The sequence below is a fragment of the Erythrolamprus reginae genome, chromosome 9 (genome assembly GCF_031021105.1).
Source record: "Erythrolamprus reginae isolate rEryReg1 chromosome 9, rEryReg1.hap1, whole genome shotgun sequence".
NCBI lineage: Eukaryota > Metazoa > Chordata > Lepidosauria > Squamata > Dipsadidae > Erythrolamprus > Erythrolamprus reginae.
This window is the reverse complement of record NC_091958.1, coordinates 40,107,056-40,123,894: the sequence shown is the minus strand read 5'-3', so window position 1 is coordinate 40,123,894 and position 16,839 is coordinate 40,107,056. Positions and strand designations below refer to the sequence as shown.

The following is a 16,839-nucleotide window of genomic DNA, read 5'->3' as shown; positions in this document are numbered from 1 at the left end:
AAAGGTTCACCATAACGCCCCGAGTCTACCGAGAGGGATGGCATACAAATCCAATAAATAGATAGATAGATAGATAGATAGATAGATAGATAGATAGATAGATAGATAGATAGATAGATAGAAAGACAGAATGATAGATAGATAGATAGATAGATAGATAGATAGATAGATAGATAGATAGATAGATAGATAGATAGATAGGCTTTCTTACTTGAGCAGAGGGTTGGGCTAAAAGACCTCCAGGATCCCTCCCAGCTCTATCATCCACATTAAGCCAGATGGAACTATGGTGTTCCACAGAAGAAGGATCTTCCAAGAAGTTCTGCTCCCCGTCTTAATTTCCTGGGCAATCTTTTCACATTTCTCCCCCAGCGTGGGGCCTGCTGCAGCACAGCATTAAGGGGGTGGAACCCATCCCCAAATCCCTCTCGGTGCAAATGCTGCCTCCCTGAAAAGAGGCACAGTGCTGGCAAAGAACGGAGCCCATGCTGAGCTTCCAGCTGTCAGGGTGCCCGAGGAGAGAAATCTACATTAACGTGTCCCCTCCGTTATTCCGTTTTCTGTTTTCTGTTGCCAAAACCCTTTCTGGGATTTTCAGGGGTCTCTATCTCGCATCCATCCCTGCTTAATTTATTATAGTTTGCAGGCTCAGGTGCCTCAAGGCAGGATTTTAACTACCTGCAATTTCCTAGAATTAATGAAGAGGAAAACTATCTCCTCTACCAGTCAATTTAACTCAGAAAAATATACTATAACATGGTGGCATCAGAAACTGACATTTTTGAACATTTGCATTTAATCTGACCAGGGCTCTCCAAACTTAACAGCTTTATGACTTGTGGACTTCAACTCCCAAATTTCCTCAGCCAGCAAAGCTAGTTGGGGAATTCTGGGAGTTGAAGTCCACAAGTCTTCTTTTGTGGGTATATTTTTTTTATTCTTTTCTCCAACATAAAAAACATACATACATAAAAACATATCATCAATGCCTAACAGTATGCTTATATAATTTTCTTATATAGCTAATTAATAAAAGCTAATATATAGCTAATTAATAAAAATATCTCAGCAATATTTACTCCATCTATCTAACATCCAAACTAATAGGGATAAATATTTTATATTGAAAAACTTAAGATTTTACTTCAATGGATAGTTTTAATCTAATAAGAAAAAAAGAAAAAAAACCACCTACCAGTTATACAAATGTTTCTTCATTTTTAATTCTAGCCTTCACGAGAATAAATCAATTAAGTGTTGGAAGTCCACAAGTCTTAAGGTTGCCAAGTTTGGAGATCCCTAGTTTAGAATGTCAGGCAGCATTAAGGGCAGAGGCTACTCTTGAAGACCACCACTTCTCAATGATGGGTGATTACGGGTGAAATGCATGGGAGATTGCTGAGAGCAGCCCCTTCCTCAGAAAGAAGCATCCTAACATCTCTCCCCTCCCCCCCTGTTTCTTCCAGCCAGTTGAAAGAGTCCGACAAGGGCAGGCGACTGTCGGTGGAGATCTGGGACTGGGATCTGACCAGCAGGAATGACTTCATGGGATCTCTCTCCTTTGGCATTTCAGAGCTGCAGAAAGCCGGAGTGGATGGCTGGTATGGTGCCTTTGTCTCTTGGGCCCTCGGTTGGTCTCCAGTTCAATAAAAATGGGGGTAGAGAAAAGAAATGGGGGGGAGCTGCCTGGGGGTGTTTGGAGCTCTTTGGGGAACCCCGCTGGTGTTGGGTAGCCAATCAATAAAAGACATTTGTGAAATAGGTTAGGAATTGCCACCATTAGGGTGGAAAACTCTAAGTCTACTTAGGCTGCACGTCTTGCAAGAGCCTTTCTGACCCAAGGAGGAGTTTGGGATATTCTGCTTCTGTCCTGACACGCATCAATGTCGTCTGGCGGGACCCAGGGAAAGAGCCTTCTTTGTGGCGGCCCCCACCCTCTGGAATCAGCTCCTCCCAGAGATTAGGATTGCTCCCACCCTCCTTGCCTTTCACAAACTCCTTAAAACCCACCTCTGCCATCAGGCATGGGGGGATTGAGACATCTCCCCTTGCCTTTGCAGTTTTATGTCTGGTATGTTGTATGTATGATTTTTAAACAATGGGTTTTTTTAGACTTTTAATATTAGATTTGTCATTGTATACTGTTTTTATCTCTGTTGTGAGCCACCCCGAGTCTGCGGAGAGGGGCGGCATACAAATCTAATTAATAATAATAATAATAATAATAATAATAATAATAATAATAATAATGTCCCCCAGGCCTATATAGTTTTATGTTCTTTTAAATAATGGGTTTTAGATATTTGTAAATATTAGATTTGTTCTCTGTACATTGTTTTATTATTGTTGTGAGCTGCCCCGAGTCTGCGGAGAGGGGCGGCATACAAATCTAATAAATAATAATAATAATCCATCACCAAGTGACGTCCCCTGGCTACGGCTGGGCTTGCAAGCCTAAGCTCTAAATACCACCAAGCTCCTCATGAAGATCTGTCCTCTCCCCGATATATCTTACTCTGTAACCATTAGGAATCACTGTCCTCCGAATGCTTAGTACAACTACAGAAAGCATGTGTTGTTGTTTTTTAAAACCGGTGTCAGAAAACACACTATGTTATCATTTGGATGAAGAAGAGCCATAAATATCTCTTCTGGAAAATTTGAAAGCACGGCAATACTTTTGATTTACCTTTCAATCTGTACAATCTGTGTAAGATTTATAAATCTTTTAGGTCAGGGTAGGTGATAGTTCGTCTGGATGATTTGTTTGTTGATTCTGAGGATCCAACTCCACCCCTGGAACAGAATTGACCTATGCTTGATCGGTTCCACCCACGCAGCCTTTTAGGCTAACTGACAGTCTCAAAATGGGTGAATAGTGCAGTCAGGCGGTAGGGAAAGCAAGTAGGATGCTTGGCTGCATAGCTAGAGGTATAACAAGCAGGAAGAGGGAGATTATGATCCCACTATATAGAATGCTGGTGAGACCACATTTGGAATACTGTGTTCAGTTCTGGAGACCTCACCTACAAAAAGATATTGACAAAATTGAACGGGTCCAAAGACGGGCTACAAGAATGGTGGAAGGTCTTAAGCATAAAACGTATCAGGAAAGACTTAATGAACTCAATTTGTATAGTCTGGAGGACAGAAGGAAAAAGGGGGACATGATCGAAACATTTAAATATATTAAAGGGTTAAATAAGGTCCAGGAGGGAAGTGTTTTTAATAGGAAAGTGAACACAAGAACAAGGGGACACAATCTGAAGTTAGTTGGGGGAAAGATCAAAAGGAACATGAGAAAATATTATTTTACTGAAAGAGTAGTAGATCCTTGGAACAAACTTCCAGCAGATGTGGTAGATAAATCCACAGTAACTGAATTTAAACATGCCTGGGATAAACATATATCCATCCTAAGATAAAATACAGAAAATAGTATAAGGGCAGACTAGATGGACCATGAGGTCTTTTTCTGCCGTCAGACTTCTATGTTTCTATGTTTCTATGTTTCTAAGCTGGATAAATTGGTCTCGGATCTGCCCTGCACCTCCCCAGTTTAATTACCCTGGGGGGGGGAAAACATTTATTCCTCTCCTGATAAAGCTCAATGTTCAAGGATGTCCGAAAGAACAAAAAATCATTAAAAGGGGGAAAAATAATCTACGCTTCTACATTTCCATGAAGAAAATGAAAAGTAAAGATTTTGGGGGGACAGAACTCAGAGGCGGAGGAGCAATCCGTAAGGGTCATAGGAAGGTTTTACAAGATGACGAAGTTAAAGAAACTGTTCCTCCCTCTTTTCTAAAATTCTGGCTGAGTTGGGGGGAAAATGTAATTAATGAATGGCCAGAAATAATTTCATAAGTACAAGAAGACATTCCCTAAGTTGTCTTTTACGGAATAACAGAGTTGGAAGGGACCTTGGAGGTCTTCTAGTCTAACACCCTTGTGGAAAGAATATTTCCCGGCAAAAAGGAAAAACTGACAAACCACAAATAACCAGTCTCACTTTGAGATTCAGAGGTTGATTCATGAACAGTAGAGAGCATGGAAACAACTTACAAGCAACACATTGCAATGTGGTCCAGAGATGATAGCTAGGTCCGGTAAGGAACAGCTAAGATCAGTGGCCCTGATGGGGGATTGGGGGACATTACTTATATCCTTTTTTTGTACAGTCCTCAGCAAGACCTATTTTTTTTACTTCACTTCCCCATTCCCACCATTCAGACTGTTAACTCTGCACCCAGACTGTCCATTCAGCATATATTTGCGTGCGCATATGAAGACCGCCTTTCAGTTCCTCATCTCTCGGATATGTCATGTTCCTTAATTAAAAATAACTGCTAAAAGTATCTACTTGGCAATCTACCTATCTACCTAAGAACGCCTCTACTTATGAACTTTTCTAGATAAGAACCCGGGTGTTCAAGATTTCTTTGCCTCTTCTCAAGAAACATTTTCCACTTACAAACCCGAGCCTCCGAAACTGTAACCAGTTAAGGCAGGGAGAAGCCTCTGTGGCGCCTCTCTAGGAATCTCCTGGGAGGAAACAAGGCTGGAAAAGGCGGGGAGAAGTCTCTGTGGGGCCTCTCTAGGAATCTCCTGGGAGGAAACAGGAATGGAAAAGGTGGGGAGAAGCCTCCGAGGAGCCTCTCTAGGAATCTCCTGGGAGGAAACAGGGCCTCCACCCTCCCTGTGTTTTCCCCAATTGCACACATTATTTGCTTTTACATTGATTCCTATGGGAAAAATTGCTTCTTCTTACAAACCTTTCTACTTAAGAACCTGGTCACGGAACGAATTAAGTTCATAAGTAGGGGTACCACTGTATATACAGTAATACCTCATCGTACAAACTTAATTGGTTCCGGAAGGTGGTTCGTAAGGCGAAAAGTTCATAAGACGAAACAATGTTTCCCCTAGGAAACAATGTAAAAGCGATTAATGCGTGCAAGGGGGGGGGGGAATCGCAAAATGGTGCTCTGCTGGGTGCCGCCACCCGGCTGTCACCTTTTAAAACAGGCGGGGGGCTTCTCGGCGTTCTCCCGAACCCGAACCCGGAAGTTCGGCAAAAGTTTGGGTTTGGGTTCCGGAGGTTCCTGAGAAGCGCCCGGCTGTTTGAAAAGGAGCCATTTTGCGATCTGCGGTGGGTTTGTAAGCCAGAAAAAGTTCGTAACAAGAGGCAAAAAAATTCCGAACTCCGGGTTCGTATCTCGAGATGTTCGTATCACGAGGGGTTCGTATCACGAGGTACCACTGTATATGATGTATTTTGCAAAAGCACAATGGATTACAAATAGAGCTCTATTCTTGCACAATCATTTCTACTCAAATTGCTTAGAGGTTTTGTACAGGGCCCATCGCCTCCTCTCAAACTGATATTCTGGGACCCTTATCGGGTGATCTTATCACACCCTGCTCAAACAGGAGACCTTTTCCCATTCCAGACAAATGTCTATCCAGTCTCTTCTTAAAATCCTCCAGTGATGGAGCACCCACAACGTCTGGAGTCAAGCCCTTCCACTGGTTCATTGTTCTCACTGTGAGGAACTTTCTCCTTAGTTTGAGGTTATTTTCCATCCACTGTTCCTTGTCCTGCCTTCAGGTGATTCTGATCCTGCAAATAAAGGAATTCAAATTCAATTCATGCAGCCAAAAGAGGGTTCCAAGGCTAATACGAAAGCGTTAATATTTGGAAGTTGAGTTTTGCTATGGCAACACTGGGATTAAAATATTAAAAAATTGCATAAAGAATGAGATAAATAATCCGCTGGACTAAATCAATTCAATGATTTATTCTCAGAATCCTCTGGATACAGAAAATATGTTCCAGATAGGATATCCAGGTGCTAGAAATTCTTAGGTAATTAAAAAAAATGGAATGATAATAAGTTCTCACTGCCACATACCTCCCAGTGACCAATAAAGTCTCCAGGTCCCGTTAGCTAAACAGTCGGCCGGTGGGCCCGCGGGGGAGGGCCTTCTCTGTGGCTACTCCAGCCCTTTGGAAACAGCTACCTCCTGAGATCTGGACTACCCCCACCCTACTGACCTTCCAAAAAGCAGTAAAGTTCTGGGTTTTCTGGCAGGCCTAGGATATGCATGGTTTTTCTTAACTGGTTTAATTGTTTGTCTGTTGGTTTTAGATAGTTTTGAACTTTTATGATAGTTTTAGGAGGTTTTATGTTATAGTTTATTCATATTGGACAGTGAGCTGCCCAGAGTCTTTCAGGAGATGAGTGGCATATAAGTACAAATAAATAAAAATAATAAATATGGGGCTATGTACTTTTTGAAAAGTAGTGAATGCTGTTTTATGGAACAGCGTTGGACTAAATTGAGTGCAAAATAATTAATACAACCTTGAAGGAAAGCAAGCCAAATATTTTATGGTTACAGGAAATCTACCAAAAAGGTAAAAAACCCCACCATTAAGTATCTTTTTAAGCAAAGACACTTTTAAGGCCCTAAAGAATAGCCAATGCAACTCCCGCTGGACTTTAGGGTTATCAGTTTAATTATAGACAACAAGAGTAGATTTGTGTTCATAAAAAGGAAATTACAAGTAAATGTAATTTTAGGGCCAATCAACTGGAATTTACACTACCAACGTTGTAAAAAGATAAACCCTTGAGGATCTGGAAATGCCACTGTGGGGAGAGAGTTTAAACAAACAATTAATTAAGCTGATATCCTGCAAGGGAGAAAGGGACTCGTTTTCCAATGAGCAAGTAAAAAGAACAAAAATTACTAGAATTATATCCAAACTTAACAGAATAACAGAATTGAAAGAGAACTTGGAGGTCCTCTAGTCCAGTGTTTCCCAACCTTGGGAACTTGAAGATATCTGGACTTCAACTCCCAGAATTCCCCAGCCAGCATTTGCTGGCTGGGGAATTCTGGGAGTTGGAGTCCAGATATCTTCAAGTTGCCAAGGTTGGGAAACACTGCTCTAGTCCAACCTCCTGCTCGAGCAGGAGATCCTATACCAGTGATAGTGAACTTTTTTACCCTTGGGTGCCAAAAGAGCGTGTTCACACCTTATCATGCAAGCATAAGTGTCTACATCCATGATTGAATACCCGGGGAGGGCAAAAACAGTTCCCCCTGACCCCTGGAGGCCCTCTGGAGGCCAGAAACGGCCTGTTTCCTGTTATGCTGGGCATAACGTTACAAGCCCCAATTAAGTCAGAAATGTAAATTCAAACACACATGCTGTTGTAAAGTAAACAGAAAAGCCATTTATCCTGATCACAGAACAAATTAAGTTTGTATCTGCACTGTACATGATTTGGCATGAATTGTCTTTAATATATACAAATTCTTGCAATCAGCTGATCTCAATGTTTTTCTGTGCACATGTTTCCAATATACAAAACATTACTAAATTAATATTAATCAACATACAATATGTCATTTTGTGAATACTTAAGTGCACACACCCCATAATGCATATTGTACACCTAGTGTGCCTCATTGATATTGCAAACCACACCACATTTGGAAAACTGAGGTTCAGATTAAAATATGCAAAATGAATAACTTAGCATAAAAATATAAATAGAACAAAATTTTCCTCCCCTTGCCGGAGAATCAACATGAAAACTGCATCTCTTGATGAGAAGAAATGAGTGACTTTACATTATTTATCCATCACTGGAAATCCTCAGATGTAGGAATCCCTTTACTGTTAAATGGCTCTTCACTAAGGACAGCCAAGACACAATGGTATTTCTCAAGTACTCGCCTCGATAGGTGTTCTGCCGGGCTCTCTGGTATGAGCCTCCTGAAAATTCAAGGGTACAAATTTCAGACACACACACGTTTGAAAATTCAAAACCATGTTCTTTATCACAAAATTCAAAATAAACTAAGCACTCTTTTTGTATTGCAAAGAGCAGTCGTCCCAAAACAACCGGGTAGTCTGTACAATTCCCTTAATCAGTCCTTACGTACTTAGCTTGCAGCTGTGAAGAAACGTCACAGCCCTCCTTCTTCCATGAAGTGAAACACACACACACTTTGCTCTGCTTTGGTTTTAAAGTCGTGAAAAATCAACAAACAAAGTCTGGAAACAGCAAGGCAGTCCTGAAGAACAAAGATCAGATAATCTTCCACAACGGCCAAACCCACACACTGCTATTTATATCAGCAGCACTAATTACTGGAACCCCACCCAAACACAGATGGCCTCTCCTATCTCCTGTATTATGTCCTCAATTGGTCTCTTCTACGCATAACTCTGCGCCTGCGTGGGTCCAAGACTTCCGCATCCGAATTGACTGAAGATAATGGAGATTGACTTCCTGGGCTGTGTGCCAGGCCCCCCTCTTCCAAGTCACTCCCACCTTCTTCTTTGTCTGAGGAAACTGAACTACCTGACTCTGTCGGCAATAAAACAGGCCCCTTTAAACTGAGCAAATTAACTCACACACAGATAACAGTAGTTGAAAGCTGTGAGAGACAAAAAACAAACAGAGCAGATAAAAGCAGCTGTGAGAGCGTCACAGCCACTTCTTCGAGTAAATCCACAAGATTTACTTAGCTGTGAAATATCCCAAAAAAGTCTGTGAAAGTCCAGGAACAATGCAAACACGATGTATCCTTCTCCAAATGGATAAACTCTCAAGAGTTACTCTGCACATACCTTAACACTGTCATTTGAGGAAGCAGAATATTCTAGCATTCCTTTTCCTTGCTGAAATTCTAGCCAATGAAGATTGAATGAGGCTAATGGAAAATAGTAGTTGATATCCAGGGACAGAGTTCCGGCAATATTCTTTCGATGTAACTTGGGCAGTTAATGAGAGAGATTTGGGCGGAGGGGAACCCTTCCTAAGCCACTTTCTGAGGTTTTCCACTAAAACAAAAATCTAAACAAAGATCTGTGATCACACACACCTTATGGCAAGTCACAAAAAGGGAAACTTGAGAGAATTTAAGCATCAGCTAAGCAAACTAGAGCTTACAGGCACCTCTCAAAATTGTTTTCATTCGTTACAGTCCCAATGTCATTTACGAAGGTCTCCATAAATTAAGTCCTCTGGGTGGCTCACGTAACCTTTGGTAATTGATTAAGACACGCTTTGATTCTGCATGCAAAGACATCGTCTCTGCATGCCAGCCTAAGCTTGTTACTCATCTGGATGGCAACCTTGCCAAGTTCAGTTGTTCTCTGCAAAATCTTGCCAGAAAAGAGCCTTTATGGCTCCCCATAACTTAGGGCAGTGATGGCGAACCTACAGGGTGCGTTCTAAAAGTAATGCAATTTTTTAAAAAGTAATTTATTGAACAGATTTGCACAAACACTTAAAATTCTTCAAAGTACTGTCCTTGGGCCTCTACACATTTTTTCCAGTGACTCTGCCATGACCGGTACGTGCCCAGGAAGGCGTGTTCGGGGACCTCTCGCAAGGTCTTTGTCACGGCTGATTGGATCTCTTCGATGGATGAAAAACGGGTTCATTTCAGGGCTGGGAACAAAAAGAAGTCTGCTGGGGTGACGTCAGGACTATAGGAGTGGGTGGGACAGCGGTGGCACCTGGTGTTTGGCCAGGAACTCGCGCATTGTGGCAAGGTTTATGGAATTAACTTCCAGGGGTGGTCGTGACAGCTGTCAGCCTTGATAGCTTCAAGGTAGGATTAGACAGATTCATGGATGCCAAATGTATTGGTGGTTATTGAAACAGATGTCCATGTGCCGCTTCTATGTTGGTTGAGGCAGGCAGGATTCCCTTCAGTACCATTTGTTGAGGGTCAAGGGAAAGGGAGGGTTTGGCCTTCTCTTTCTACTCAAGATCCCCATGTACAATTGGTGGGCCACTGTGTGACACAGAATGCTGGACTTGATGGGCTTTGGCCTGATTTAGCATGGCTCTTCTTATGTTCTTATGTTCATGAATGCCAAGTGTATCATAGGTGGTTATTGAAATGGATGTCCAAGTGCCCCCTCTATGTTGGTTGAGGCAGGCAGGGTTCCCTTGGGTCCCATTTGTTGGGGGTCAAAGGAAGGGGAGGGTTTGGCCTTCTCTTCCTGCTCAAGATCCCCATGGACAATTGGTGGGCCACTGTGTGACACAGAATGGTGGACTCAATGGGCTTTGGCCTGAGTCAGCATGGCTCTTATTTATTTATTTATTTATTATTTAGATTTGTATGCCGCCCCTCTCCACGAACTCGGGGCGGCTCACAACAAGGCAAATCGTACAAATCGTACAAATCCAAATAGATTCAAATAAATTTAAATATTTAAAAAGTTTAAAAAGAACCCCAATATACTAACAAGCACACACACAAACATACCATACATAAATTGTACATGCCCGGGGGAGATGTTTCAGTTCCCCCATGCCTGACGGCAAAGGTGGGTTTTTAGAACTTTACGGAAGGCAGGGAGGGTAGGGGCAGTCCTAATCTCCGGGGGGAGTTGGTTCCAGAGAGTCGGGGCCGCCACAGAGAAGGCTCTTCCCCTGGGGCCCGCCAACCGACATTGTTTAGTTGACGGGACCCGGAGAAGGCCCACTCTGTGGGACCTAATGGGTCGCTGGGATTCGTGCGGCAGAAGGCGGTCTCGGAGGTATTATGTTCTATGTCCTTCTGTCCCTTCTGTTCATTGGCTGCCAACCAGGCCCTCCTTCAGCCTCTTTGATTCCTTCGGCTTCCTCGCCTCCACCAGCTGATCACATTAGAGAGCATGTAAATCTACATGCTAAGCAGTTGCGTGCTGCATTTTTAAAAACCAGTAAGTGGAGATCTAAGTAATTTTCCTTGTCAGAGGACTTGGCTTAAATAAACTCTGCGAGGAGGAAAGCTCCCATTGGTTTTTCATCTCCAAAGAGCCGTGGTATGTGGTACCTAAAGAAGAGGGAGGGAGGGGGGGACGAGACCTCGGTGCGATGCAAATGTCCTCTTGTCTGCTCCTTCCCCTTCCTCCAGCAGGAGATGCTTCCTCCTCCTTTTAGTCTTGGAAATCCCCTCCTGGTTTGGAGCTATGCAGGTCTTCCCTGCAGGCCTGGCTGCCTGAGATTAAGCCAGCTGAATAAGCGGCAGGCGGGAGAGAATACTGTGGGACATCTACCTACAAACGCCTAAACTTACAAACTTTTCTAGATAAGAACCGGGTGTTCAAGATTTTTTTGCCTCTTCTCAAGAACCATTTTCCACTTACAAACCTGAGCCTCCAAAACTGTAACCGGAAAAGGCAGGGAGAAGCCTCCATGGGGCCTCTCTAGGAATCTCCTGGGAGGAAATAGGGCCAGAAAAGGCAGGGAGAAGCCTCTGTGGGGCCTCTCTAGGAATCTCCTGGGAGGAAACATGGCCGGAAAAGGTGGGGAGAAGCCTCCGTGGGGCCTCTCTAGGAATCTCTTGGGAGGAAACAGGGCAGGAGCAAGGCACTGTGGGGCCTCTCTAGGAATCTCCTGGAAGGAAACACGTCCGGAAAAGTTGAGCTGTATTCAAGGATTGGTCTGGTGAAAAGTTTTGTATGCTCTAGTTAGTAGTGTGAGATTACCGGAGCAGAAGCTACATAGGATAAGGTTAACAACTCTTGAAGCTTTTTTGGCTATGTTGTTGCGGTGGGCTTTGGCACTTGGGTCAAACTTTTTTTCCCCAATCTGTCTGAAGTGGTGTAGGGTTTCCTGCCTAGGCAGGGGGTTGGACTAGAATACCTCCAAGGTCCCTTCCAACTCTGCTGTTCTGTTCTGTTCTGACAAGGGAAAAGTGTTCAGAGATACCAGTCCACATCCCAATGTGCTCATTCAGGTTTCCATTCTCGTCCTTGTTCTTGGGGTACTTTGAGTGTTGATCTCTGTTACCTGCACATACTTTGCTTGAATCATTCATTTCGTTAAAAGTGAGCACAATTAATTAAAAATAGAGGCCTTCAAACTTGGCAATTTGAAGACTTGTGGACTTCAACTCCCAGAATTCTCCAGCTGGCATAGCTGGGTGCAGAATTCTGGGAGTTTATTAATAATAATAATAATTTATTGGATTTGTATGCCGCCCCTCTCCGTAGACTCGGGGTGGCTAACAACAATAATAAACACAACATGTGCAATCCAATAATAAAAAACAACTAAAAACCCCTATTATAAAACCAAACATACACACAAACATACCATGCATAACTTGTAATGACCTAGGGGGAAGGGCTATCTCAACTCCCCCATGCCATGCGGTATAAATGAGTCTTGAGTAGTTTATGAAAGACAGGGAGGGTGGGGGCAGTTCTAATCTCCGGGGGGAGTTGGTTCCAGAGGGCCGGGGCCGCCACAGAGAAGGCTCTTCCCCTGGGGCCCGCCAAACAACATTGTTTAGTCGACGGGACCCGGAGAAGGCCAACTTATTGATTGATTGATTGATTGATTGATTGATTGATTGATTGATGGTTGGTTGGTTGGTTGGTTGGTTGATTGATTGGACTTTTATGCCACCCCCTTTCCGAGGACTTGGGGCGGCTTACAACATATAATAAAACAATATATAACAGATTAAATATAATTAATTAAATTTAAAATCTAAAAAACCCAAGAACCATAAAAAGTCATTCCCATTCAATCAACTTTCTCTCAACACATTGATCGGTCAGGGGACAAGAGTCTAGTGACCCCAAGCTTGGCGGCATAAATGAGTCTTGGGACTCTTACGGAAGGCAAGGAGGGTGGGGGCAGTACGAATTTCCGGGGGGAGCTGATTCCAGAGAGTCAGAGCCCCCACAGAGAAGGCTCTTTCCCTAGGTCCTGCCAAAGGACATTGCCTAGTTGATGGGGCCTGGAGAAGGCCGAATCTGTGGGACCTAACTGGTTGCTGGGATTCATGCGGCAGAAGGCGGTATTCTGGCCCAATGCCATGTAGGGCTTTATAGGTCATAACCAACACATCTGGAAACCAATTGGCATCCAATGCAGTCCACGGTGTGTTGGAGAGATATGTACATGTCTGGCCAAGCCCATGACTACTCTCACGGCTAGGTCCTGCACAATTTGCAGTTTCCAAACACTCTTCAAAAGTAGCCCCATGTAGAGAGCATTGCAGTAGTTGAAATCCACAAGTCTTAAAGTTGCCAAATTAGAGGACCCCTGACTGAAAAGGAAGAAGAAGACCCGCCTCCTTTGACCGCTGCCCTTTCCTCTCCCCAGGTTTAAGCTCTTGAGCCAGGAAGAGGGAGAATACTTCAACGTTCCTGTCCCCGCTGAAGGTGAAGAAGGCAATGAAGAGTTCCGGCAGAAGTTTGAGGTGAGATGTGTTTCCAAAAGGCCACACCAGGGTGGATGGCTCTCGGGTAGCTGGCCCTTGAAGCCTCCTCCCAGGGCCCTGGCCGAGCAGGGGCCACAAGATGTTCACTCGGGTTAGCCCTGGGCTCTGGGAGATGCCCAGCCACACCAGGAGGAGCAGAGCAGGGACTATCTGGCCGTGAAGTCCTTGGCACTAACAGGACGAACATCTGAATAATTTGGAGTGTATATTACATGGCTCAGAAGGAGGGCTGGGAAAATATCTCAAGGTTCCCCAGAACAGAGGCCCTGATGGAAACCTCTGGGTGGCCCTGGGCACCCAGAATCATTCTGGGGAGAATGAAGAGGAAACAGAGAATAGAATTCTTTATTGGCCAAGTGTGATTGGACACACAAGGAATTTGTCTTTGGTGCAGATGCTCTCAGTGTACGTAAAAGATACATTTGTCTAGAATCATGAGGTTCAACACTTAATGATTGTCACAGGAGTCAAATAAGCAATGAAGAAACAGTCAATATTAATAAAAATCTTATGATACAAGCAACAAGTGACAGTCATACAGTCCTAAGTGGGAGGAAAAGGGTGATAGGAATGATGAGAAAAAAACTAGTAGAAATAAAAGTGCAGACTTAGTAAAAAGTTTGACAGTGTTGAGGGAATTATTTGTTTAGCAGAGTGATGGCGTTTGGGGAAAAAACTGTTATTGTGTCTAGTTGTCTTGTCTATTTTCTAAGTCTGCACTCCTGTTACTACTAGTTTTTTTTCATCATTCCTATCACCCATTTCCTCCCACTTATGACTGTATGACTGTAACTTGTTACTTGTATGCTTAAGATTTTTATTAATATTGATTGTTTCCTCATTGCTTATTTGACCCCTATGACAATCATTAAGAGTTGAACCTCATGATTCTCGACAAATGTATCTTTTACGTACACTGAGAGCATCTGCACCAAAGACACATTCCTTGTGTGTGCAATCACACTTGGCCAATAAAGAATTATATTCTATTATCTTGGTTTAAACAAGGTTCAAATTGCCCCCCTCAAAAATTGAATTGTGCCCCACATTTTGGAAAATGAATACAGAACTATTATTGAAGGATATATGGAGAGAATACCATTTAAAAGATAGACAATATGCTTTTTATTCTAACCCACATAAGACTTGGTCCAGGATTGATATGGCTTGGGCCTCAGCTCATATAATGGAACAAATTAGTAAAATAGAAATAAAAACAAATACCTGGGCAGACCATAGTCCTTTAGTGATATATTGGAAAGGTAAAAAGAAAATAAATAACTGGTCAATGAATAGAAACATAATAAAAGACCCAGAGTATAAAAAATGGATAGAGAGAGAATTAGAGATTTTTTTTTAAATAAATAAAAATAGTGACACTACTTCTCAAAACTTATGGGATACAACAAAGGCATATATACATGGGCTAACAATCTCTTATACAGTGTTCCCTCGATTTTCGCGGGTTCGAACTTCGCAGAAAGTCTATACCACGGTTTTTCAAAAATATTAATTAAAAAATACTTTGCGGGTTTTTTCCCTATACCACGGTTTTTCCCACCCGATGACATCATATGTCATCGCCAAACTTTCATCTGCCTTTAATAAATATTTTTTAAAATAAACTTTAATAAATAAACATGGTGAGTAATAATCTGAGTGGTTGCTAAGGGAATGGAAAATTGCAATTTAGGGGTTTAAAGTGTTAAGGGAAGGCTTGTGATACTGTTCATAGCCAAAAATAGTGTATTTACTTCCGCATCTCTACTTCGCGGAAATTCGACTTTCGCGGGCGGTCTCAGAACGCATCCCCCGCCAAAAGTGAGGGAACACTGTATAGCAAAAAATAAATAAGGAAAAGAAAATACGGTATGAAAAATTAGTAGAAGATCTCAAAAAAGTAGAAACGTTAATGCAAAAAGTTGATAATGATGATAAAGCCAAAAATCAGAGAGAATGAATAAAGCATAAATTGAGATTGATAGAACAAGAACCAATAGTAGAAAAGATAAAGAGAGCAAAACAAGAATATTTTGAACACGCGAATAAACCAGGAAGATGGTTCTCGTATAAATTAAGAAAAGAGAGGGAAAACAAAATTATAAAAAATCTGATAGACTCAAAAGGTAAAATGAAACATAGAATAGAAGAAAAGGAACCAGGGCTTTAGGCTAAAGGCTGGCTCAGCCTTCCCAAGACTGCTGGTGGGGTCAGTGCTTAGGAAATGTGGACATGTGGCCAAAACCATATTCACCCTAGAAAACAGACAGCAAAGAGTGATGTGTGATGTGGTCCAAGACTGGCCCTCCGTAACAGAGAGATAGCTGGGGAGGGATGCTCTCAGCAAAAAACTTCCAAAATGTCAGTAGTGGAGGAGGAGGTGGTGGGATTTCTGGAGAGGGACAGCAACCCCCCCTGCCCAAGGGAAGCACCAGCAGATCTTCTGGGCTTCTGCTGGAGCCTGGAGGAGCCTCCGATTGACTCAGCTTAATGGAATTTCATGCTAGGCTGAACCCCCGGCAGGTGCCTCCAATGCCCCGTATTTCTCAGAAATTAAAAGGAATAAATTATGAGATCGCTATCTGCGTGTGCCTGGGTGCTGAAGGAATTCTCTGCAATGAGTTCTGCTCCCCACCCCCAGCTCAACGGGAGAAGGACTACACTGCCCCCCTCCCTTCAGAAAGCTCAGCAGTTCTGGAGAGCTCTGGAAAGGGGGAGGGAGCCCCCGTCCATTCATCTGTCCATCTCTTTTGCAAACGTGCTTCTTGAGTTCAGTTCAGAATTGGGGTCCTCCTGGGACAGGCGGAGCTTTTCCTATTTCCTTCCTGATTATTTTCAAATGAGAGATGCAGAAAGATTCAAGTTTTCGCCGTGATCGTTTTCAGTTCGAGGAGTTTTTCAAAGGTTCTCAGGTGCTGAGGATTGATTGGGGAAATTACAGGAAGCTCAGTGTCGCTATCATCAAAAGGCAGCTGGGAGGAAAAAGCAGCAGTGAATTTCCAGGGCCGATGAAGCCTGCGAGGGTGCAAGACCAGCAGCCAGCGAGCTTTGCCCAGGGTCCCAGAAGGATCCAGGCTCAGCAGCTCCCCTCTCCTCTCCTGGCCCCCCAGGTTTGGGTTGGCCCTGCCCGTTCCCTTCCCCTTGGACTTGGGGGCTTCTCTGGGCTCCTCAGCTCCCACGGGGGAGATGCTTGGAAGAATGGCGAGGAGCATTTTTCTCCCGTTGCTAAGAATTGACCCACGTTCCCCATTTGGGATTTAGGAGCCGGAGTAGCAGTCAGGGGTCAAGGTCCCCGCCACCACTCCGGGGCCTCCCTGGGTCCCTCTTCTGCCTCCTCCGGGTCCCGTCAACTAAACAATGTCAGTTGGCGGGCCCCAGGGGGAGAGCCTTCTCTGTGGCGGCACCGACTCTCTGGAACCAACTCCCGCCGGAGATCAGAACTGCCCCTACTCTTCCTGCCTTCCGTAAACTTCTCAAAACCCACCTTTGCCGTCAGGCATGGGGAAACTAAACATCTCCCCCTGGGCCCGCTGAATTTATACATGGTATGCTTGTGTGTGTGTATGTTGGTATAGG

The 16,839-nt window shown here is 43.5% G+C and overlaps 1 protein-coding gene across 1 annotated transcript in view; it reads left to right on the top strand.

Annotated features, from left to right (window-relative positions):
- PRKCB (protein kinase C beta) overlaps positions 1–16,839 on the top strand; it is a 273,710-nt gene that overhangs the window by 171,863 nt on the left and 85,008 nt on the right. Inside the window, exons 7-8 of the mRNA XM_070760867.1 lie at positions 1,467–1,601; positions 13,146–13,242. Coding sequence (XP_070616968.1) covers positions 1,467–1,601; positions 13,146–13,242 — 232 coding nt within the window. The remainder of the gene's footprint in view (positions 1–1,466; positions 1,602–13,145; positions 13,243–16,839) is intronic.